We start from the raw sequence: 26,667 nt of genomic DNA on the forward strand, positions 1-26,667 counted from the left end.
AGGGTGTGCAGGTGGGCCTCCTGTTGCAGTTTCTGGCCTCCTGGCCCGGCCCTAACCTCTGTGATGGGGACTCAGCTCCAGGTCTCCAGCTGGAGAAGTGACGACCTGAGAACAGAAAAAGTAAAAAAAAAAAAAAATCCGCCCTTGTGTCCTTGTCTTCTTTCAGTTCACCTGCTATAGTGCGAGGTGATGGCGGGACATGCAGAACCGGGTCAACCTGCCCGAGAACATCGTGTTGTCAGCCTTCAAATGACTTATAGCTCTTTGCCTCTTTTGATGTCATTTAATAATCCGGTCCTACCTGGGCTGTCCAGCAACCTTGAAAATTAGCTTTAATTATTGTATTCTTTTGTTATCATTCTTGTGTATATATGTATAACAGCTCATTTTCTTACTTTCCCCTTTCTTTTTCTTTTGTTATGTTTTTCTATTAATGTTCTAAATGCATAAAAATAAACTACTTCCTTTTTCATTCATTCAATAAACAACAAGGCAAGTAAATATCGAAAACATCTCTTTTCTCATATTTTATATAGCCATATTTATAATATGCTGATTTGACACAGAGTTCACGTAATATGCTGGAAATGACCTAAACAATCAACAAAACAAAGAGATTACAGATAATTATATAAATATAGTAGTGTGTAATAAGAATTTAAATTACAGAAGGACGTATTGAACGTGTAACTAAAAGGAAGCTGTAAAAAGGTATCGAAGGCCAAGCAACAAGCTTAAATCTGTTATTTAGAAAGCAATCCTGTTTTGGCAAATTAATTTCAAAGGATTTGGTCTTTACTAAGGTCTCACACTATAAGCAAGTCGTGTAAGTTAACAGCAAAGAACTCGCCTAATACCTTCTCCAACATTTTAAGATATTATTTTGTTTGCACTGGTTATAGACGCATTTCTTAATTCCTGAATGTTACAGTTAGCACCCTTCGGGACGTTATTTGCAAGAGAAAGTACAAAATGTCACAACGAATCGGCCTGGATTAGGTGCTTAACGCAGGATTTCTGACAAAGGGATCAAAATAGAGCTGTCCAGTGGCAAAGACCATTCACATTTAGCTTCAGGAAGACCTGGAATAAGCAGGTACAGCATTAAGTAAAGCAAATCGCACACGCCTCCATGTATATTCACAACACAAGACTCCACTGCAGAAGAAAAAGCATATTGAAGCTTGTTTACAGTTTTCTGGAGAGCGTCTCGCAACAGCCACTGAAGCGCTGGGAGAAAACAGACCGAAATACATACTTACTTACTTTTAATACTTTAAAAGTCAAGACACACCCCATGCCTCAAATCACATGATTTGAAACCAACTGAAATTGCATAAAGAGGCCAGAGAATCTTCAAGAGTTGAAGGAAACGTGTAGTCAAACTCCATGTGACTGGTCCCCCACCATCATTACCACAAAACAAAACCTATTCCCTGTGTCATTCCACATCAATACTCATAATTTACAGAAAGATTTGCTTTCATTTCGAAGACGTGGACAGCCACCGATATCCGGTGTAAATTTTATTTCGGCAGCTTCATTCGAAGTATGTTTATCGAGAAAAACGTTGTGATCACCAATACCCTTTTTTATGTATTTCTGCAGAAGTTTTACACGTTGTTCTGTCATACCACGGCGATTTATGAAAAAAACAACAACACGCTGTATAAAGCAGTGGTTACTTTTATGTTTGAGGCCTACTTACACTACTCTATCTTCCCGTTGTGACCAAAGTATATCAGCTCACAAGAAGATAAGTGAATAGTTTTTTTTTTCTTTGTTACCTTCATTTCCGTGTTCTGCATTTTCCTGTGGTAGACAAAAACAGAATTTCATGAAGCAGTTTTGCTCTTTATTGGTGTTTACAATGTAAAAACATTACCCCCCCTCCCCCCAAAGCAAAATATGCTCTCAGCGAGCGCGTCTGCGAGCGTCAAACCAAAAGCAAACTAACTCGAGCCACTGTTATAACATCCGCCTGCTGCAAAATAAATGATGCTGTTAGCCGCGGTCTCGCAGGTGAAACGTGCCGCTGCTACAATTATTCTAATGCCAGCGTGCCAGAATGCCGGCGCTACCAAATGCTGCTGTCAACCCAGGGGTTTAATTAGTTTGGCACATGTGCCACTTATAATCACCTGCCATTACCAGTTCTGGCTACATCTGCTTATACGTCTGTCAGCGGCGGGCACGCTGCGCACGTGTGCGTAGGTTTGTAGGTCAGTGGGTGTATATTCTGGAAACAAAACACAATCTGTAATTTAGCCACAAAGGGTTCGCCGGCATCATTTTTTTTTTTTTTTTTTTATCTTTAGCGATAGCAAGAAACAAATGAAACACTTTTACATCAACGGCAAACAGCTTCGTTTGTGGACCGCGGCGAGGACAATTTCATCAGCGACGCAGGCTTGTCAGCAGCCCATCTGTACAGGTGCACTGGGGAAAGCAGAAGGGGCGCAGACCTTCATGGTGTCAAACTACACTGCGAGTAGAGCTGCACCTCAGGCTGAATACATCTCATTGTGATTTCATGAGAGCTGGAAGAGGAAGAAGGAGCAAAGAAAATCCAGGGCCGGCAGTTGAATCTCAACCTAAAACAGGAGAAATGGAAGTTAAAAGTGAACCGCTCGCTCCCCTTGGCACACACGTGGCTACCTCTAGGGCTGGGGAAAAAGGAGGAGAAGAAGAGCAGCTCCAACACTACCCCCCCCCCCTTTTACCTCACCTTTAGCAGTCATGTGACCAATGATATAAAGATGGACTTCAGGCTGTGTGTTTAGAAGTTTGTCAATGTGTGCACATCCATTACTACTGACTTAGATAGTCGGGTATTGCAATTCCCCTTCAATACAATAACCCTAACATCCCTATTATTCCCAGAAAGTTCCCATTTAGAATTAAACCAAGGCTTCAATATTGTGCTAGCTGAAAAAAAAAAAAAAAAACATCTATCAGGGACTTGTGTGGCTACACTAATTACAAATATCTGTAGTAATCCTGCACAGATAAGAGAGTCATTACTCCACCAGACATTTATCACTATGGGATTGATGACCCATTTCAGAGGCAGCCTTTGTACGGGGAAGTGAAATCGCTGATATCCCTTTTTATCCTACATCACTGTTGAATCAATCCATTCGTCAGGAGGCAAGCTAGTTAGAACTGTAATTAACAACCATGGACTTTGCCCTTAATAGAATCTTTGCAGGAAACTACAGATCGACTTAGAAGGTGATGAGGAGGGATTTTCACTCTGTTTGTCTTTCCCCCACTAATTGCCGCGCCGCCAGGCTGCCTGTCGAGGAGAAGTCTTCCAGGCAGTGTCAAGAAAGTGCTACAGGAGCACTTCGGCTTCTTCCAAATGCAGAAGTTCTGTAAATGTATAAATATGTAAGCGTCGGCATTTAAAGGTGCGCCTTGCCTCGATGAATCTCACACAAATTGGTAGGTCACAGCTAAAATATGCACCCCCTGCTTAAGTCATGGCTTTCCTCTGACTTCTTTTTTTTTTCTCTCTCTCTTCTTCCCAAGCACACTTAAACACCCACCCTCCCCCCCAGATACATGCAAAGAATACAGGAGCAGATGATCACAGTAGGTAAGGAGTAAAGGTCCAGCCACCTGCTGGCCACATCCCGTCTCCGTAGCCGTAATGAACAGAGACAGCTTGGGGACGGCCCTGTGAGCTTGTCCCCCCACCCCGTATTCCTGCTTCGGGGCAGCGCCGGGGGTCCCGGGGTGACAACGATGCCAGAGATGTTCCGCACACTGACAGGCAGGTCTTACCCGGCCAACCTGCTGTACACATCGCCCCGGCAACTCGCACGGGAACGGGGACGAATGCAGGGATGCACAAAGATGCACCTGCTTGACGTACATTTGTCCATGCTGCGACTGCTCGCACGCGTTTCACGCAGCCCCCCCCCCCCAACCCCTCCCGCGCGCGCGCGAAAGCTGACGAGCACACCCACGAGCACGCTGACCCGATGTAATCCCTCCAGCGACAGGAGCAGCTGCAGCCGCTACGGCAGACAGATGAAATTTTCATAACTATCTCCTCCAACTTCCATCCTCACCTTCAGGATAATTTATGACCTGCCTGCCAGCCTTGAAGAGACAATATGCTCGCAATGAAATGAAGTGTTCCTGCAGTGTAGGTTATAATTAACAGAGAACAGGAGAAAGATGTGCGTATATTGGGTTAGAGGTGCTTGTGTGTCCTCCTTGTTTTAGTGGGTGCGTGTACTGCTCAGCCACTTATTTTGTACACATTGGTGCATCTAAATACTAGATGGAGTTAGCTGTAAGAGCTGAAAAAATAATGTAGCTCCAGCATGTGCCTTTAATGAATCATACAAAAAACTTTTTGGGTACCTGATCTGCATGCTTGCTAAGCTCATACATCGTACATTAGCGTGTCAGCTCACGTATGACAACGTGTTTATTTAGCATAAATGGTAAGATAACACTTTTTCTTAAGCAATTGAAGGCCATTTTTTTAAGAATTGGAAGGGCGTAAAATGTATAAGTGTAACAAAGTTGAATTTAGTTCTTGTCAAAATCTAACGCTATATAGTTGCCGTCAGCATATGAGCAAGTGTAGCCTATTACAATTAGCGATGGATATGAAGGTCTGACTCCATGTTGTCTAGGTTTGTCACTCTTGTTAGAAAGGTGTTCCAGGGTCACCTTAAACAAAACACAAAATGAAAGAATCTGCAAGGTAAAAAAATAAATAAATGTACTTCCATTTATATGAACAATCATTAGCGGCGTAAAATACAAATTAGACAAATAGCCTTGAAATACCACCAAACGTGGCATTAGTGTTGGCAAAGCCAGTTGGTGTTCAACATGTCTTTGAACGGGCTATAAATAAATGGTTAGTGCCAGCTCTCAAAAAAAAATAATACTTGAATTGAGTTCCAGCAAAGGGGTAAAAGCTGTCTAAATCAACATGCTCCTATGATGAAAAGCAACTTTCCCCTTTGTTAAATCATACATGAACTGTAAATAAACACATTTATTGGTTCAGTTTCACAAGCCACGTCCAGGTCAGATTAGTGCAAGTCCTGTAGAATAAAAAAAAAAAATCACATGGATAGTACCAGTCTGACAACACGGTATGGGTTAAAAGCTCTGAAAAAACAACACATTTTGCACCAATCTAAAGGAATTTAAGAAGAGATGAGAAACAAAGTCGCTGAAATCCACCGGTCTGAAAAGGCTTGCAAGACCATGCTTAGGGATTCGTAACTCCTGTGAATCACAGTGACACCCATTGCACTTTAACAGAGAAAACTTGTAACACTTGTAAACAGAGCATTGACTCATCCAGGAGGTCATAAAACAAAATACAACTACACTATAAAAAGAACACAGAAATCGGTCTCACATCAGACAAAAACATCTTGATGGAAGCCAAGTCCTTTTGGGAAAAATAAAAATCCGTGGACTAATGAGAAAAAAGTGGAATGTTCCGGGAGGTCTGTGTCCTTGCTACATCTGGTGTAAAATGATTAAATTCAAAACAAAGAACATAATCTAGTCAGTCAAATAATAACTGAATGAACCTCTTCTAAGAAAGCCCTGAAGGAGAATATCTGGCCACCAGTGCGTCATCTTTGGCTCAAACCTACCTGGGTAATGCAGCAGGACAATGATCGAAAGCGCAACTGTAAGTCCCCCCACTGGGTGGTATCCCCCACACCTATTCCTTTTGGATTTTTTTTTTATACTAATACATAAAATCATCATTCCAAAACTGAATGTTTTTTTCACTCAGATTATTTTTGTCAGATGGTAAATTTGCGCGATGATCTGAAATATGGTGCGACCACAAGAAGAAGTCTTTATGTGGGCACTAAATATTTGATTTCCCAACTCAACATGCATTTTTCTAGCATTGAACAATGATAAAATAGATAAAATGTACTGATAACTAATCACAAACTTTCAGTGTTTGCTTATATAAAGTAGTAACATTGTCTTTTGACCAGGTGGTTAGAATCACAGTGCACAGTTCAGCTACTTCTATTAAATTAGAATTTCTTTTTTCACTTAAGATTTAAACCTACCTTTTGGAAACAAACAATACTTGAAGATACAGCAGCAACAACTTGTAGCTCCTCAGCTCAAATAGAAACCGGATTCCACAGTAGAGCAGTGTGACTTTTGAGAATCAAATGAAACTATAGACGCATTCAATTTAAAGCAGCGCTACTCCAAGCATGCATTTGAAAGAATCAAAGATTAATCACAGATTTCAGTTCTTCCTTCACGCCCCCATGGCACACTGGTACCCAGCTGAGATTTATAAAGCCTTTATTTCATTTGTGAAAAACACCAAAACTGAGCATTTTTAATGCGTTTTTGGATCAGAACCTTTTCAAACTTAGACAAACACACAAAAAAAAACCTGCAATATCAAAACTTGTCAAATCTTGAGCATAATATAATATACTGATAACAGATTACTTTAAGACAGTGTGCAAATTATGCTAAAATCTACATGACAACTCAGCACTGTGCAATGCCTTGTCTTGCGAGCTGGAGGTATAGTTACACCCCTGGTAAAATGTAATTCTCAGGACCAGGGTTTTGGAGAGAACAACCTAAATTATCCCATAATGCCATGTTTTCGCTGTTTGTTTCACATCCCTCCCACACAGCCTCACCCGATCATGCATTATCAGCTCTCTGGGATGTTGGGGTTCACCACAAGGAATGTCCTGGTTTGCCCAACTACTCGTGAAACAGGCCCAAACCATTTCTCTACCCCCTGTCACTCCACATAACCATGTTTTCTTTCCCAAAAAGAAACCTTGCTTTCGTATTAAAAAAAATAAAAGTCAGCATTTTAATGGGCAACTGTGACTCTAACAAGTCCGTTTAAATATCTGTGGGACTTTTAATGACATTTTAAAATCTCCTCGCTTCGATTTTTGTGCCACATTCCACTGACAAGCTCTTCTTGTGAAATACGCAATTATGAAACGACTGTTTCAATTAAAACCTGTAAATAATTGTGTGCACTTGTGTCTCAAGGCAAGCAGAGATATAAAACAAAGAGGGAGTGTTCGTTTTCCCAACGTTCCAATCCAACAGTTAAACCACAGCGAGCGAGCGAGAGAGAGAAAGAGAGAGAGAGAGAGAAAGCTCGCAACCCACTAGCTGATTACTGAGTAGTTTGAGAGCCAGGCAAGATAGAGGTAAGGGAATATTTATATGTAGAAAACGTGTCTGCACAGTAAGTAGAAGGTAAGGAAATAAAACCATCAGTCATCTCATCCGCGGCACATTCCTGCAGGAATAAGACACTTTCTGATGCACTCCCCAGCCTGGGAGCAAACTGGGATGGGAGGACGCTGCGCTGCGGCCGTGAGGTTCTGCCGAGGTCAGGTCGTGTCATGCTCAACTGACTGATTGCTTAACAGGGGTGGGTGCATGAGAATGGAATTCATAATTTACAATCAAACACATACCTCACGAACACCCAGGCCACGGGCGATCAGGCTGCACGAAAAGTACCCTGTCTCAGGGACCACACAGACATGTTTAAGATAAAGACAGACAAATTAGATGACAGCATCTCAAGCTAACCACCGTGCTTGCGCTAATTACAGGCTGCCAGGCGATGAAAGAAACAGATGAAATGTCCCTATTTGTTGTTTCCCCCCCCTTTAGTGCTCCGACCCAAGTAAACACGGCGATGCAGACGATGGCAAAAGTACGTGGCACGACGTAAAAGAAACGCACACAAAGCCGAGAATAAAGGCACCGCTGTGCTATGAGAGTTCCACCCACCGCACACAGGTGTTTGGCCACCGCTGCGGAGAACAAACGCTTGAGGTAAAGGGAAACAAGGGCGCAGCCAGCAAAACTTTTGGCTTCTGCCAAGGAAAACAGACTCAGCAAACCCCATCTGTGCTGCTATAATGGCAGTAATAAAGATGTCCACGTGAGGCTCCTGTCTGTGGGATCTGATTAACCTATCCCATGCTGAACAACTAGTAAATCGTACCTATTGAACAGGTAATGTTAGCAACACGCAGAACGAAGAATGCCGTTTCTTAGTTGTTGGTTAACTACCACTGATATTCGGGCTTAGGAACATCAAGATATCACTCTCTGCATCCAGTTTCAATCAATTACTCAAATCACATCTGGCCGTCTCGCTAATTCAGTTGAAGTCAAGTAAAGAGTCACCCTGGGTTGGCAGAAATGTTGGCCTTAACCAATAACGTTTCGGTTTTACCAAGCAGGATTCATGTGAACTCCTCTTCATAAGCATGCAATGACGTAATTTGCAGTAGTTTATTCAGTATTGTATTACAGTCCATGTTTTTGTTAGTAGATGCCGTGCAGGTATAGTCGTATCAAGCAACCTCTCCCTTCAAATGATGGGAAGTTATCTGCCCTTTGGATCATTTTCAACAATTCTTGAGTTTACCAGCAGGACCAGTAAAAGTGTAAGCATCATTTATTTTGCTGTAAAAGTGGTGATATTTATCAAAAGGGGAATTTCAAAGACGCGTTTATTGCTGAATATATTTTGTCATTGACAAAATATATTCAGCTAATGGCGCAAGAGACCTTGTGCCTTTCAAACCCTTGATTGTAGAAAATAAGTTGCTTTGAATACCATGGTTATAATTCCATGTACAGGAAATTGGCCTCATTAGATAACGCTAGGATCTGTCCATCTTTATTGTCATCATGATGCCGACAACCTTTGCAGCTCCCATCTGGGATGGGGGGGCCTCCATTGTGTAGCAGCTCTCTGTCCAACCCACACAAGAATCGGGGCGGGGTTTGTCGGGGACAGGACAAAAGGAATGTCACCACTCCAGGAATGAAGTGCCAGTCGATGAAGGCTTCTCTCCTTTTTTTGTGGGTGTGCGACTATGCATCTCCACAGGGTTGCAACTGTTAGCTGACAACTCTGTTGGGGTCATCCCCGACTGGGCACAGCTTTAACCTCTCCAGACCCTTCTGGCCCCTGGCGACCTTTGGTTTTGATGACAGACTGGACTTTTTGTGTACCAGCAGCAAGCCCAGGTGAGGACAAGAAAGGATGACAATAGAGGGAAGGATAAAGCCGACGGAGGCTGGGAGACAGGCCCAAGGGTCACGGGTCAAGCTGGACAGTTGAGTGATGAGTGCAGCTGTGGACACGTGCACCTCCTCATCTATCCCTTGGTTTTGCTGACCATGTCTGCTGATGTTTCTTTTGTGCTTGGATAAAGACCTCACTAACCCTCCAAGATTTGGAGAAAAGAAATAAACACAGACAGCAGATGTCATACGTCACAAATTGGGCGTACAGCTGACATTCTAACACCGTAGATTCTTCTGTGCAGCTCTAACCTTTTGTGTTTCAATTCAGTTCACTTTATTTGTATGGCGCCAATTCCCAGCACATCGTCTTAACTCACTCTCCAATAAAAGAAAAGTCAACTCAATGGAATCCCACAGAAAAGATTCCAAGTCAATTACAGAGATTCTAATTGATCCCAGTTTCCAAGAGTTCAGGAACACCAAATACCTTTAAAGATAATTGCTTTGATTACCAACACGAACAAAAGCCTGGTGATACTGCAAGTGTGACATAGCCACTTCATAACCTGCAGTTTGACATTAAAACAAAACGGTGCCCATTACATCTGCTTCAATCTTTTGTGTCATTGTAGGCATTAGAAACCCAAAAGATTCCAGGTTACAACATGATGTTTTCTTTTTAGCTGCTACTACGCATTCAAATACTGCATTTCAAGCGTGAAACATCTCGATACAACAAGGCATAGGCCAGTTATAGGTGTCGCCCAAAATGAGTTGACAAAAACCGTCAGAAACTATCAAATGTTCCCTCAAGCTGCTCCTTCGGGTTAAAATCTCTTTAATTACAAGTCAGAGAAAGTTCCTGCCTGACAATTTTCCCTAGCTGCACAAAGCACTGCCCAACGCCCACCTGTTGCTGGCAACTACCAGTCAGCAAAAGAAGTCTACTATACTTTTACCTATATATAAAAAAAGACAAATTCATCTGTTTGAACCAAAAAATAAAGTAAAATACAGTCACGAAAAACACAAGCAGTCATGGCGTTGAAACTAAAGAAGCGCCATGTATTACTCTCATTAAAGTAACATCATTAAAGTAAATCTGTAAAGCAGCCATCTGACGGCTCTACCCAAGTGAGCGTTGAGCTAATATCAGGTTGTTATACTTATATTTGGGAATGCAAAATATAAGCACCACATGTGATTGTTGAATATTGTGTTGAGTATTGTAGCCGTTGATATTACCACATATACCCCTTAATCTTCTACCTGTTTTGCATTTTCACAACGTTCCAAACACCCTCCGAGAGCTTAATGCATCTTCATGACTAAAATCCTGACCAGATGTGGACATTAAAGGGAGTGAGAGTCCGTCTGACTGGCCACTGATAACATAACCATGACTGTGATTCAACATATTGTGCAGCTCTGTCTTTTTTTCTCTAAGAGGACCAGAATGGCAAAACATTTTCTAGCTTAAGTCCATGTCAAAAATACAAATTAGAGAACATTAAAATAAATGGAATATTTTGTATTTTTTTCCCACCGTCGGGATATCTGTTGCTTTACTGTTTTAAAGTTTAGTATGTAAAAAAATATTTAATACATTTTTGTATAAATAACATGATACTGTGGTAATTTTACTCCAGCCAGAAGTTAGTCAAAATGATGAAATTATTCAGAAGCAAAAGCGGTCCCACTGAACAGACCCTTAGACTTTGAGAATTACAACATAAATCCAGTTTTGCTTAATCAATAGGGGGCATTGAGTTCTCTTTGAGCAGTCACAGAAGACCCTTACGCAGTGCAAAATGTACTATGGTCAGAGGCATAGGCATTCTAGATTTTTTTAAGAAAAAATTTTTACTATTGTTTTCTTTTTCTATTCTGTTTCATATTTCCAATATGTCTTTTCTCTTTGTTTTTCAGTAAGGCATTTGAAATTTCCATGTGTATGAACGGTGCTAAACTAATAAACCTGCCTTGCGTAGAGGCAAAAAAGTTTATTCAGACTATTATTACAAACATGTCTATAAGTTAAGTGTTGTTATGGCCAGATGAGACCTCTGTAGGGAAGGTAATTTACAAACTAAATAATTAAAATGCAACAGAAAAAAAAACTGAGGTGCACCAAGATATCACCTGGTTACTGTAATATGTTCACGCTTGGCAAACCCTGATCTGTGATCCATTAGTCTAATTATTTTTACAGTAAGTGAATGTACCATACATGGACAGTAAAACATTGTGCTCCGGTGTGGAAGTTGTTTTTGTGGGAAGAAAACTAAAATTTGGTATTACTGAGGTGTTAAAAAAGGTATAGGAAGCACAAAATATGGAGTAAGCTTTTAGAAAGACCATGACAGAAAACCTAATTAAAAGGATTTACAATCCTGCAAGTGATGCCAAATCAGACCTCAAATTTTAGGTTGGACACTGATTTTGTTTCATTTGAGAGGAGTCTTGTAATATAATGCTAATTTTTAGGTGCGGAAAAAAACAAAAATGCTAAATTAAGCTAGAATCTGGTCACCTACTTTGATGCCGGCCGTGAGTAAAATACCAGAAATATTGTGAGGGTTTCAAGAACAGAAATTCTTCAAGCTGGGATTCTTTAAATGCTAAATTACCCTTATATCGCCCAACCCCAAAAAGTAATTATAGCACAAATAAAAAGGGCAATTTTCTTAAACCTAGTAGTGCTTTATCAACCCAGTCCTCTCAAAGTAAACTGATGTGCACATCCTGAGCTGTCCCAGTGTTTCCAGCGCCAAAGGTCAATAGCTGCATTCACTCCTGCCGTCCAGAACCAAGAGATGGGAGGCTGGGGTTGGCCAAGTCAAGCACAAACCCTGCTCTAAGTCATAAACACCTCCGCCTGTCTCGCTTTCTTTTGCTTTCTCTCCCACAGAGGTGAGTTGGGCTTGCACTCTGTTAATCTTTCACTCCGGGCCGGCTCGCTTTTACCCTGGGCCATCGGAGAGCAGAGGCGGAGAATGAAAGAAGGGTAGTAAACGACAAGAGTGGATAAAAGAGCAGGAAGAAAAAGCCATAGAGAGGGCCAGATGGGCACCTTCACAGTCCATTTATCAAACCCAATGTGGCCCTCCTCTCCCCTCCCTGCTGCTCTCATGTCCTAAACCCCCATGTAATTCTGTAATGATTTTCATTATCATATAATGACCTTACAAAGCCTACAGCAGTTTGCGTGGTCAGTACAAAACCCGCAGCTGTTCACTTCAGTGTTTGCTTGCCCACTGTGACAAAGCTTTTTTCCACTGCCGTTTTTTTTTGGTTTTTTTTGTTTTTTTTTACTGGTTCGAACGCTGAGTTCTAGGGTTCTGTAGGGTCACCAAAGGTTACCCTGAATTGTTCAAAGGTAGCAACAACAGGAGCATGAAGACTAAAAATAAAAAAATAAAAATCAGAGTAGAGGCAGTAGCCACTGCTGAAAGGATAAAAAAAAAAAAACTTAAAACAAAATTGCACAACTGTGACTGCATAAATGTGAGATATGATCTATGAATTTTTAAAACTTAAAACATTGCTGTTGCCAAAGGGATGTGCCACTTCCTATCCTAATAGGACCCCTTCCCTGGAGGTGGCGTCTCAATCTGTGCTTCCTGTGTGGCACGCTGAACCGCTCGGCAACGGCACAGTCACCCACCCACATAATAATCCATCTATTTCCAGGGCACTCGAGGGGCATTTACCGAAGGGACACGGAGGGCAGCATCTATCAAAGAATTTTGCCGTATGCATCGGGAAAACCCAGTTACCAGAAAAGCTCATAAGAATAAAAAAGCTCTCATAACTTTGTTGGCTCAGAGTGAATGAATGGACCGCTTCGGCTCGCACGGCGCGCAAAGGCATCACTCACTCTGAGGGCCTATAAGTCACTTGTGAAGAACTACTGTTCACCACGTCCAATTCCTCTTTCTTTCTTGCTTTCTTTCTTTCTTGCTTTCTTGCTTGCTTGCTTTGTATAAAAAAAAAACGCAACAGAGAAAAAACTGAGGGGGAAAAAAAATCGCAGGTCTATAGCCGATAGTGATGCTTTGACTTCGATTTAAGAAACAAACGTCAGCAAACTCAATTTGTCAGCGCTGCTTGATTATATTAATAAATCTGACGCAAAAATCATTCAATCATATTTTTACTATTCTTCAGCACAAAATATGTGCTGAGCGAAATCTAAGGAAACAAAGAGCAATTTAATACTAAAACATGGCATTTGTAAAGTATAGTGTTGGAATCCAATAATAATGCTGAAGGAGAAAAAAAACAGCCCACTGGAACTTGCAGATTAACTTTACAAATCTGATTTTAAATAACGATGTAAAAAGGTTTAAATGTTTTATTAACAATAATAATAATAATCTTTATTGTCATTGTAACATACATTCCAATGAAATGTGTTCTCTGCGTTTAATCCATCCCCTTGGGGGGCAGTGGGCTGCCACTGTGCAGTTCCCAGGGAACAATCTAGGGTTAAGGCTCACTTTTATCGTTACAAAGTTTTAATACCCTTTGAAAATCTTTTACATATTGTATCATGATCACAAACCTCCACATATTTGACTGAGATGTTGTGTGATATAACAACCTGAATAGTCTGATATATAGACGTATTCAGTAGCATGTATGCATGCATTTTCTGCAAACAGGTGGTGGTTTTATGGCTTTCCTTCACTAAATTGTTTTCTTATTGCCATTCTCTCATAAAGAACAGAACATTTAACAAAGTTTAAATCTCTGCAGCCCCCCCAGAGTGTCTCAGGCCTCTTGGCCCATTGTCTGATGGATGTTTTCCCAGTCACCCCGTCAGTAGGTGGACAGCCACATCTTGGCAGTCATGCAGGTTTGTCAGACTCTCCATTTTCTGCTGTTGTACTGAACAAAGCTTTGTGACATGTTCACAGTTTGGGCTATTATCCAACAACCAAACCCTGCTTTGAGCTTCTCTGCAACCCTATCCCTGACCTATCTTGGTAGTTTATTCATTAAAGAACTTCTGCGGCTTTACATAATAAATTTATTTATGCTGACATGAAATTACAAACATGTTCTATTTACTAATTACTTGATTTCTGAAGCTGTTGGGTGCATTGGAATATATTTTGGAGCAAATATACATTATTGATTTTGGCAGTTTATTTTAGCAATGTATAATTTTCCTTCTATTGCATAATTATGCTTTACTTTGTGCTGGTCTTTTGCCCCCCCATCACAAAAAAAAAATAGTAAGGCAAACCTTAACCCCCAGAATCAAAAGGCTAATCAGCACCAGTGCGTCTCACTTAACATTGCACAGAGCCATGTGTTTAGGTTTGCACCAGTGCTATCTGTTGACAACCACTTGACAGGACGACCTCTGTTTTTTTCACGAGAGGATAGCGGAGGCTGAGAACAAACACTGGGCGAGTTTAAAGGGACGAGAGGGTATCAGGAGAAGCCGGAGTTCAAACACATTTTGCAGGAGTCTCGCCCCCCACCAAAACTAATCTCATCAGTCTTCCAGCACAGATAGAGTAAACGTCTGTCTGTCCCGCCGACAAGGAATGAGCATTTCCTGTCCTGGTCCGAGATGCTCGTTGTCAGGATCTAAAGGATTGCAGAGCAAAGTCTAGGGTTAGACACAGTTAGTAGGTGGTAACGCCGCATTGTGGGTGGCTTGGGTCATGGTGCTGATGGTAGGATGGTTTCTAGCTTTCAGCACGTGCGGCTGGAATGCACTATCTGCGGAGGACCCACATCAGAGCTGTGAGGCTCTGGGCGTCGACACAGCAGAGTAAGGTGTGTGGAAACAGGCTGTTTACAAGGCTCATCTGGATGGGACCGAGCAAAAGGTCACGCAGAGGGGACAGCCTAACAAAAAAAAGGGGCAACTGTGGAAAAAAAAAAAGAGAGCGCCAACTCTCAGGGATGTGAACATGTATATTGCCTTGAAAAGATACCTCATAAAACCTACCAAAAGAAATTTGCAAATCCTACTAGGTTTCAAAGTTGGAACCAATTTTATTTATTAATTTTTGTTTTTGTATTTACAATAAGAAAGATTTTCTGAGTGTCAGTGAAGGTGGTTGAAGCACCAGCACTGGTACATGCGTTAAAAAGGCCCAGTTAAAGCCAGACCTCAATCTAATAGAGATGTAGTTCGACGATGGGCATAAACATTTGTTTCTAGATGTGCAAAGTTGGTAGGGACATAGCCCAAAAAACTTAATTTATACTTATATTATTCTTATTGTGCTTGACACACGTCAATTCCACGCAGAACTGAGACATGCGGCCACAACGTCTGCAGCATTTATGCCCTGTGCGACTTTTCCATTGAAGTAGCACTATTCTCCTAGACTCTAGAGGGCGGTGTGGCGCTCCTGTGCCAGGCATACTACATCCCACTAAAACACTGTTGTTTCCAACATTTTACCACCTCTTCCTTTCTTCCAAGAGTGACAGCGATTTATCTCCAAGAATTGTTAACAATGTTGATCACAATGATCTTCATGGGCCAAATCGTAAAGAAGTCTATATTTATGCACCTCCTAAGTGGATGGCGCGGAAACCTTTGGCTGCGCACGAAGGGGTGGTAGCCAAAATGACATAATATGGCCGCGTGGACCTTGCGGGTTCAACAGGCATAAACCATGCTTTACAGCTGTAATAGCTGGAAAAAGTTGTTCTACAAAGTATTGAGTCAGTGGTACTGAAAAATGACAGCTTTCCTCCATCTAAGCTGTACTTTCTTTCTGTGTTTGTCGGAATGAGACACTGGTGTCAGATCAGTTCATAATGACAACGAGCAGTGAAACATTACGTGAAAGAAGCGCCGGTGAAAACTGCCATCCTAGAGTTTGAGTGTGTCCTTCCTGGCGCTGAGGCAGAGGGTGACTGGGAAAATGAACAGCTAAAATAATACCGCGGGTCATGCATTGGAGCCCTTCCTTATCTGAATGAATGGCCAGTGCTCTAATCCCTGTGCTCTCTGGTTTTATCAGGAGGGAAGGAAGTGAGCGGGCTTATCCGAGACACACGTGTCGCTGTGATAGCTGCCAGGCCCGAGCGCCCAGAAAAAAGAAAAGAAAACATGCACCGACCACTTTTCTGAGGAATTCACGTCAGCTCCCCAGGAGGGATCTCTGATTAATTTACCTGGAACTGATGTTACTTTTTCTGATGATGTCGTAATGTGATGGTAGGAGCTGAAAGCTGTGTGAACCAACAGGTTTTACTCACTACAGCTGGTTAGCTTGGTTTTGTACTTTTTTTTTTCATGAGGGCTAAATGGTGTTAATTAAATATAATTAATATATGCTTGTGGTAGTTATTGGTTATTGAACGCTTATGTGAACATTCAGATTCTTGATTTTCATTCTTGGTCCTTAGATTGTTATTTGTTGGTTATATTTCATGAAGCTTAAGAGTTTGACTATTCATTTTTTATGTCTGCATTAAGGCTGTTGTCCTGTCCTCATTCTCCCACTGTTTCCCTCGTGTTTCATTTATAAAATGCATTTCTAATGGCTGATTGTAATGATCTACTTCATTATGGTTTCCTAGTTCCCTGTGTTTCCCTTTAGTTTTTAATTTTGTCATTCGTAGCTGTTCTCCCTTACCACCTCAGTCCATGCTCACGCGCAGCTGCAGCACATTCAGTGAATTCGACTCACCTGTTCTCAGTCCAGCGGTCATTATCCCAGTATTTCCTTGTCAGGAACATTGTTCCTTTTTATTCCAGTAATGCTCCTGTGCAGTCAGTCCCTCTTGCACTATTTTCATTCTCTTCTTCCTTTTTTTGTTTTGTTTTGTTTTGCTGACTTGGTTCTACTTCGTGAAAGGTTTTAGATGGTATATCAATAATCTACGCTATGAATTCTGAATTAGACCTTTCCTTCAGGTTGGCGCACAACCAGCTGCCACAGGGACACTTTCTTCTTCCCTCATGCTTTCACTCTAATGAACACAGAGTGCCCAGATCAATGCCCAGATCAATGCCATGCATATTTGCACTAAACCCACCTCGTCTTCCTCTTATTTCTCCAGCGGTCGGTGGGCGAGACGCGCGGTACACCCTGGACAGGTCCTTGTTTGTGTACACAAACTAGGTACTAATCCACAGCTGCAAGCAAGTCACTGCACACGTTACTATCAGAATGAACAAATAATTTGGGTCTTGTCTGTTACAGGTTTTGTTCGTCACGCATTAATACCACAACATACAATTAAAAACATTTTAAACCTTTTTCGAATTTCTTACGCTTTTTTCTTTTAGACTCCTTTCATTCAATCAAATGTCTCTTTCTGCTCGTCAATCGGCAGAAAATATCTACTCTAAGAAGTTAATGAGGCAAGGTATTTCATTGGTTTTGTCTTAGAATGATAAATTCTTGTGATCTTTTCATATTCAGGACTTAAAACCTGAAGGCCCAGGAACGTATCTCCCTCACGGACTTTAATTTCGACCCAGACTAAATTTGTTTTTCACCGGGAGCAAAAAAGCAGAACGATTTACCCAGGGATTTTAAATTTGTATGTGATAGTCTCCCTTAAATCTTAGACAGAGCTCTTTACCAGCCTAAACCTTTGCTCAGAGAATAGTGTCGGGAACAAAATTTGGGGTACATCGTGTTACCTGTCTCTCCATGTCTGCCTTTGCTGGTGCCTGTCTGTCAGGGCAGAAAGCAGGATTTCTGCCATCTCCCTCCTTCCCTCCTCTTCTTGGCCTTCCTCCTCTACTGTAGCCAGGAAAAGCATTGTCTGAAAATAAGAAGAGATAAGAAATAGATTTTAGGGGGGGAAAAAATGTGCAAAAGCAGGAATCTTAGTCTTAAAAGCAGCCGACACAAAAAGGACACTTTTACATCCTACAAAAAAAAAAAAAAAAAAAAAAAAATCGGAACTATCTGGCTTTAATTAATATCACCCCGAATGTTTAAGAGCATGGAATTAGGTGGAAAGACAACCTGAAGTGATTCGTACAACCCTTGAGCTTCTATTCTCAGTGTAGAAATTACACAGCTCTGAGCTGAGACTCAATTATAACATCCTCGGGACGGCAGCATACAGTAAGTCTAGTATAAAGTCAGTTTCACATCAGAGGATGGGCAAATTACACCCAATATTAGAGTGTGAGTCAATTAATCGCGTCCTGCACAGCGCAGTGTAATGTGTGAGTATCCCCCTGTTGAACATGAATTACAGGCCAGCTTAAAGTGTGACGTGGCACATCACCGCTAATCAGAGACATCCTGGCAAACCTTCGCCTCCGAGTCTCCCGTAGCCTCTAAGCTGGTAGAGAGGGAGTCAAACGAAAAAGGATCTGGCAGCCCAAATTAAATGCAGCGCTGTCAGCCGCACTCAAATCCCTCTTCCTCCTTACCCGTCACACATTTTCTCCCTCTCTGAATATCCTTAAATGCCTCCCCCTTAGCCGAGCCTCTGAGAAGTGATGGATCTGTAACTGTGACTGACTCTGACGTCTTGTTAAGAACAGTCTCTTCCTGTCACATCCACCAGTCAAGCATGTTCATTTCTTCCCATTAACAGTGACTCCCCTACCCAGTCATCCAACCTTCCTTTCAAAAAAAAAAAAAAACCTCCTCAATATGAGAGAACCTTCATTTCTTCCTCTTCACCTTTTTTTTTTTTTTAAATCCCTTTCTGACAATCCACCTGTCTGTCTTAATTCATGTGACGATGGCTTTGATTGTCTGCGTGCGTGTTTCCAAAGGAGACGAGTAATATGCTTACTTCCCACTGCACCACGCAGGACAGGTGTCAAAACACGTAGCGGGGTGTGAATGATTACAGCCGACTCGGAGGAGACACCAAAGATTACAGTGACCAGGAGGAGGCAGGGCCGGCTGTGCTCCCTCCAGCAAACGGCGTCTTTCAGTTCGCATCAAACTCTGTCCTCCCGGGATGAGTGACACGCGGAGAAAGTAGCACAAAGTGCGTTCAGACTGTATCACAACCCCAGCTGGTAGACGTCACGTTGCCGCGCTGCCTTTGTGACGGCCTATCAGCGGTTCCCTCGAAACGCTGCGGAGCGACTGATTCTCAGTTGATCTGAAACCTGCTCCGGTGTGATTCTGAGCTTGTTTCAACCCATTTCAAAGTGAACGTGCAAACAAGACGTATGAAAAGAAAAGGAAGGGTTTAAAAACTACACTGGGTAAAAGCTGAGGTAGGGGATTTTATTTTATTTTTTTAAAAGCACTGACAATATAATGGTCCCAACCGAGTCACCATAAAAAACTTCTGATGCTGCGCATTAGATACATAGAATGCTGCGTATTTACCAAGAGACTGCACATTTCTGAAAATATACAGTATTGGACAAACGCCTTTTATTTATTTATACTTTGCCACCACACAGTAACATTTTCTTGTGGTATTTACTCATAGTTTTCCAGGTTTTGTTAGGAAATTGTCTTTTCAACTGAATCATGTACAGTCCTTTTCTTGTGACATAGCAGCAGGTGCATTTAAATAAATTAGAATAGCATCAAAATTGTTATCTACTTCAGGGGGTTTATTCCTTCACTCAAATGTGTTTATTACAGAGTAATACATTTCGAGAGTTTACTTTTGGTACATTTTGATGTTTATGGCTTACAGCTAAAGAAAACTACACTTTCACAAAAACTTAGAACAGACCTATATTCACACACACACACATACATACACACATACACACACACATATATACATACACATACATACATTACAGCATATATACATACATATATACACACACATACACATACACATACACAGATATACACACACACATATACATACACATATATATATACATATATATATATATACACATACATATAGATATATATATATATATATATATATATAGATATATATATAGATATATATATATATATATATAGATATATATATATATATATATATATATATATATATACATACATACATATATATATATATATATATATATATATATATATATATATATATATATATATATATATATATATATATGATATATTGGGATATATATATATATATATATACACACATGTATATATATATATATATATATATATTATTAATGAAAATTGGGTGGAAGGAAAAAATAATCAGTAAAACGAGCAGAAGCAACTGAGTCAAGGACATGGGCAACAACTTCTGCACTCACAGAGAGAGAGTCAGACGTCTTACCAGGGCAAAATTATTTAACAATTGTCAGTGATCCAAAGTCTTCTTTTTTGATATAATTAAATTTGGAACTTTATTTGGGAATCAAAGTCCCAAATCCTGCAAGAAGAGAGGCAAATAATTTGATTTGCTTGAGATCCAGTGTGAAGTTTCCGAAGTCAGTCATGATTTAGGAGAACTATATCGTCTGCTGGTTTAGGTCCACTATGTTTCATCAAGCCTTACGCCAGCGCAGCTGTCTACCAGGAAATGCTGGAGCCTAGTGTTATCCTCTGCTGACAAGATTTAGGAGACGTTGATTCCATTTACTAGCAGGACTTGTTACCTTAACACACTGAAAAAGTACCAATACTTTTAATGATCAAAGCATCACAGTGACGGATTGGCCCTTAAGTCGTCTGACCACCACCCTAGAAAAAAGCTATGGGGTATTTTAGACAGAGATAAATATTCCCTTATGATTTTCTTAAAGATTTGTCAAAAGGTATACGAGGAAGCTATGTTCTTGCCACATGCTGAGTATCACTGTGTTAAAGAAAAAAAACATGAAGAGATATCACTTGAAATAGTGTTTTGTTTGTGTTTTGTTGTCCGTCACATGAGGATACAACACTGGTTTATTGATTGAGTTTATTAACTTTCCTATGCCTGAATGGTTTATATGTCAGTTATGTGGCCAACAAAGTGTATTTCTTTGAAAATGTACATGTACTGCACAGCAAATGACCTCGAATGCAAATTAGTGTGCAATCACTGATGACTTCAGACGTTTGCACAGTTTTACATGCAAAAGAAAAGCTGTTTTCTTCCTTCTTAATCACATATTGTTTTGTGAGCATGGAGATGCACCTAAACTTATGTAGGTATTTCCAGTAGAGCGCCCTCTCACTGAAACAGCGTGCGGGTTTGGTTGCGTGCCAGAACGTGTGCACGTATGGTCTTCTGTTTAAAAGACTCAGTGCTGAGAGAGGCCTTCAGGTTTAGCCCCAAGCTGATCCCCAGGCCCTTTAGGCACCCCACTGCTTGTTTACTGGTCAAGCCCAGCCTCAGCCAGACCTCAGTCCTTTATCTTCGGGCTTATGTTAGCACAAATCAGCCCCTTCTTTACTTCTATTTACCCCTCGATGACAGTAGCTGTCCTCACGGTCCACCTCTATCAGCCCAGTGCTGACCACAGATGTCCCACTGACCCAGGCCACGTCCCGAGGTGAATCGGAGGACAAGGGGAATCTTGGTACCTCCATCGCTAGTTCCCACACCCCGAAATGCAGCTCTGTCTATTTTACTACAAGATCGGCATAAACATTTCCGTTCCTGTGCAGAGCCAGGGTAGGTAAACAAACACGCAGGCAAGCTAAGGTGGTGTTTTCGTTTGTGGAGCGAGCCGGAGTGATGATAGCGTTCCAAGTGGAGGCTGGCTGGAGGGCAGCCTGGGGCATCTCACTAACACCTCGAGTCAGGACTGTATCTTAACACCAACAAGCATCTGTCTATTCCATCACATTTCTATCCTATAACAAGGTGTCACTCATTCAACACGGAATAACACAATGGGAGGACTGTTGCTGCACACGGAGTGCAACATGATGTAAAGCTTCACAGAATGGCTGTCTCTGATTACATAATGGCCAAGTAGTTTGGAAGGCAGTAATGTTTAAAAAAAGAAAAGATTCATGCAGCCCTGAAACGTTGCACTACATAAAACGTATCTACTTGCTGACTACCAGAATGTTTAAGAAACGATCGACTAGATTATTCTAGAGAAATGAGGTAAACACCAAACAATCCCAGGTCTTGGACTTTCCAAAGGGCATCTCTTTCTCTCATACTATATTTCTCCACCTATATCTCTTTGATGCTTTAGAAAAACAGAGCCAAACAGCATACTAGAAAACTGCTGCTGCTGTCCTCTTTGCTTTGTGTCACACCACTGCCTCACACCTTCAGGCCTTAACAGACTGTTTCAGGTTAATGCCACAGATCCAAACCAGATTTAAATCCGCACTTTGAGTAGGACATTCATACATTTGTTGCTGGTTTTTGAGCCATGCAAAGGTGGGCCTGTTGGTATGCTTTAGATATTTATCCTGTTGCGTAACCCAACTTTGCATCAGCTTCAAGTCACCAGTTAATAGCCGGGCATTCTTCTTCAGGAGAGAGCAGAATTCCATTATTTATAGCAGGTCATCAAGGTCAAGCAGGGACAGACACCATGTTTGACTGCAGGTATGATGGACTTCTTATGACTTTCTGTGTAAATGTAGTTGTTTTTTTTTTTTTGGTGACTTCCAGGATATATCACAATATTGGTGAGCCAGCCACCTCTGGGAAGTTTTACCTCATTTCCATATTTTCTCTATTTGTAGATAACGACGCTCAGTTAGAAATGGTTTTGTGACACTTTCAGGCTAATAGATGTCACTAACTTTGTTTCGAATAATTTCATGAAATTCTTTAGATGAGGAATGGTGTGTTGCTTTTGGCAAACCTTCCGCCTACTTCTTGTTCTGCTTAAGCAAGTTCTTGATTCTTCAGGTCTGGCTATAGTCAGGCCTGAATATAGTCCAAATAAAGTTAACAATGACAACTAATGTATTATTTAAGAGTGGGGCCAAAGACATTTCCCACTCTGGGCCAGGCTGATTTTGAAAGTTGATTTTCATTGATTAATGGAAAACATTTTAAAAAGTTTTTTTTTTTTTTTTTTTTTATCAACTGTGGTTTTTCTTTGCCACCTGATCTGAAAAACTTAAGTGTGGAAATGTGATTCTATACTAATATAGAATCACATACTAATCTAAAATGCAGATATACAATCGTGTAACAGAGGTGTTAGAAATACTGACACAGAATCCCACTTTACCCATCTCTCCCCACTAATTTATGACCAAGACAACATGACAATATCAGACATCTTTTTTCTCATAGTCTTGCTTTGCTCAGACTCTGCTTCCATTAAACTACAGCTGTAAGCTGAAGAAGATGCTAAATTATACTAAAAGGTAAATAGTTTTAAAACAAACACAAGCTACAATTGTTTTAATTAACAGTCTTCAGCCTAGCACAGCTTTAGCCATGTTTGGGACTTTCTTGGTAAAATACATGGCCGTCGCACCATCTACTGCAACAAACAGGTATTTTATAATTTTTGATTGGACAACCTGAGACCATTAAAAATTTCTTGCTGATTTAGACATTCTCGCTTCAACATTCTTCCATAACTTGACCTCTTTTTGGGCATCTAAAAGGCCAGCACATTACCAAAGGGGACTTTTGCCACTGTGTTCACTCAGCTGCTCCAACACCTGATTTCATTGGCCTTGGGAGTGGGAGTTTAGCAGATTCACAGCTGCCTGCATCTTTCTCTCCCCTTTAATACAGGAAACCAATATCACTTTGACCGCCGGTGGGGAAAAAGGCATCAGGCACCTTGCTCTGGGTAATGGATAGCTTCCGCTCACTGATATAAACAACAGGGGAGCTGTGATCCTGTCAAGGCCATTTCCAGTCTGAACAAGGGATCTGTGTGTTTGCTTCTTTCCACCGCAGAGTTACTTTGCACTCTTCACTGGTGGAACAACTACAGTATCTGGGAAAGAAATACTCTTAGACCACATACCTTTTGGCGTAACACTGCACCACAAATATAAAAAAGGTGCGCGAGTAACTGTAAGTACATTATGTCTGCCGTGTGCCAGCTGTCACACGATTATGTACGGTTTGAAATTGAGAAATATCTGAAATTAAATTTACTCTGCTTCCATTACGACAGATTGGCTGATAGTGTGTGTGTGTGTGTGTGTGTGTGTGTGTGTGTGTGCGTCTTTGTGTGAAAGACTGTATGCAAAAAAAGAATGACAGAATGATGGTTGCCAACACTTAGTCCTAGTCTTTAAAAGTCTTTTGTGATCCTATAGTCACAAAGAAACATGGGTTGACATGTCGAGATGTGATAACCTTGAGCAAAAAGACAAAAGATATTTCACACACATTACACATTTTACCGGGCAGCACATTGGCCCAGTAGGTAGCACCGTTGCCTTGTAGCAATAAAGTCCTGGGTTCAAATTCCAGAAGGAGGCTTCTGCATTCAGTTTGCAGTTTTTTCCCTGGTTACTCCGGCTTCCCCCCGCAGTCAGAAAACATGACAGACAAATAACCCTAACCCTATTACTACTGCTGGTAAAATAATGGGAAAATATTGGCTATTACAGTTGAAATAATGGTATTCATAAAATGTTTTATTTGTTATAAAATTGATGGCCAAAACCTAGAATAAGCACCTACTTAATAACGATGTAGTTTACTGATGGTTGTGGCACAAATTGTTGTATATTTTTGCCTTTTCGCTTTTTATAGAGTAAAACAAGTATGGCAAGCTAAAATTAGCTGGTTAAAACGGTAGATTATGCTAGAAAAGTTATCTGCTCTGACAGATTTTTTTTTTTTTTTTTGTGACCATGACGTTACTAAACAGCCTTTCAAAGGGAGGGCAAACTGTAGCAACTTTCTTTCAGGTAGCTTGTTGGCAGTGCCTTGAAACGTGGGGTAGAGGCAGAGCTGGATTGCTATAGGCTCCACACAGCAGGAGAAAACTCACTGCAGCACTTTCTCTGGCATCTTATTAAAAAAAAGGGCTTCAAACCACAGGGACGATAAGTTGAAACATTTTCAAAACCTTTATTCCAATAACAAGTCAATGCCAAGCCACAAAGAAACTAACATTTATGTTTTTTGGGGGGGGGGGGGGGGTTATTTGCTTTACAGTTTTTAACAATGTATATACGTATTCTATTCTAAGACAATTGGCATTTTTATTTATTTGTTTTTTTAAAAAGATTCCTTCAGAATCTGACAGTGACACTAAGACATTATTATCATTGTTGTTGTTGTTGAGTGTGTATTTGTGCATTTGTGAGAGGGGGGCTGCGGGTGTGCTGATGTGTTCTCGCCATCTCCATGGTGACAGAAACCAAGGCCTTTCTACTGCGTTGACCTCTGCAGGGTCTCGGGCGCCATCAATTACGTCAGCCAGTAAAATGGGCTTTGCAAAACACAGCAGATTATATGGAGTGTAAAACATTAGAAAAATGTGTCTAAAACATCAGCGCAACTTGTTTGAAGTGACAAAGGGTTGGGGGGGGAAATAGAGACGAACCCGAAACGGAGAGACCCCTGACAAGTGATGTTGTTTGAAGGCTTTGTAACACACTCAAGTGGGCAGAGACGCTTTCTTTGACCCTTACCGCAGTCCATCTTCTGGGCAGAATGCGAGCAGGATGGACGGACATATGCTTTGCACAGGGTCAAATGAAGCAGAACTCACGGGCTTTTGTGGTTGCTTTCTTTTGGTGTGAGAAGAAAAGGCAAATCTGCTGTCAGGTCATGATCCAAGGCACCCACAAATATCACATAAGAAGTTTACCGGCCGATTTTTTTCTTTTTCTTCTTTTTTTCTTTTTCTTTTTGTGCATTGGCTTTTCCTTGCAACGTTTTTGTCTCCGCCTTATGATAACGGGTGTGGATTCAATTGGTTTTAATGGCTAAACCACATAGTTCTTGGTCTGAATGAGCTTTCCAGGCAAGTGAAAAAAAGGAGAGTGCAAAACCTCCCGAGCAGCCTAGCTTGAATGCACAATCCATCCATCACAGAGAAGCTTTGAGAGGCCCTTTGACTAATTCAGGACAATAAAGACAGAGCTGGACAGAGATGTTTGCGATGAGCGTGACACTCAAGCACCTTCTGCTCTCTTAAAACCCCCTCCTTTCTCCCATTTGGTTTATGAAAGCTGAGTCTAGATTCTAGCTAGATAGCAGATTGCGATCAGTGCCTCATTCTCCTGCCAGTAGAAAGCTTTTTGCTGACTGGGGCCAAAGCCAGCCTTTCTATGCCCAAGTGTTACAGTTTTACTCGCACTGCACCATACATCAGGTCTTCAAAAATGCTAAACCAATAAAAAAAAAGAGTTTCCATCCATCTTGACATGCTCACGCTGAAGAATTTGGTTTTAGAAGATGGGGAAATGCCTGCCGGGGCAGAAATGCAGAGCTAACAAGTTTTGATTGACTATGTGGGTTCTGAGAAGAAGTGACTCCTCAGTTTTAGCATCTGGCTGCACTAGTGAGACGTTGCAGGCCTTCTTAAATGTCATGTCTTACATCAAATGTGAATTAGCTGTAGCAGTACAGTAAAAAAGAATGACTGTATCTTAAGTGCAGTAGATTGGGATCTCTAAACTTATAGGTTCTTTGCCATAGCATACTGTGCAGTCTTTAAAACCACGAGGCGTGTGCAACATTATAAGGGAAGGCTGACTTACTGAAGGCTGGGGTTTCAATACGAAATTTTCAAGCCCCCAAATGTTTTAAGGATTTATCAATTCAGCAACAAATCTACCTGATTCA

At 41.1% G+C, this 26,667-nt stretch overlaps 1 protein-coding gene across 1 annotated transcript in view; it reads right to left on the reverse strand.

Moving 5' to 3' along the window:
• The window catches only part of fto (FTO alpha-ketoglutarate dependent dioxygenase), a 172,364-nt gene that overhangs the window by 70,772 nt on the left and 74,925 nt on the right, over positions 1–26,667 (reverse strand). Inside the window, exon 8 of the mRNA XM_012881966.3 lies at positions 17,699–17,823. Within this exon, the coding sequence (XP_012737420.2) occupies positions 17,699–17,823 (125 nt within the window). The remainder of the gene's footprint in view (positions 1–17,698; positions 17,824–26,667) is intronic.

Source organism: Fundulus heteroclitus, chromosome 4, assembly GCF_011125445.2.
Source record: "Fundulus heteroclitus isolate FHET01 chromosome 4, MU-UCD_Fhet_4.1, whole genome shotgun sequence".
Classification (NCBI taxonomy): domain Eukaryota; kingdom Metazoa; phylum Chordata; class Actinopteri; order Cyprinodontiformes; family Fundulidae; genus Fundulus; species Fundulus heteroclitus.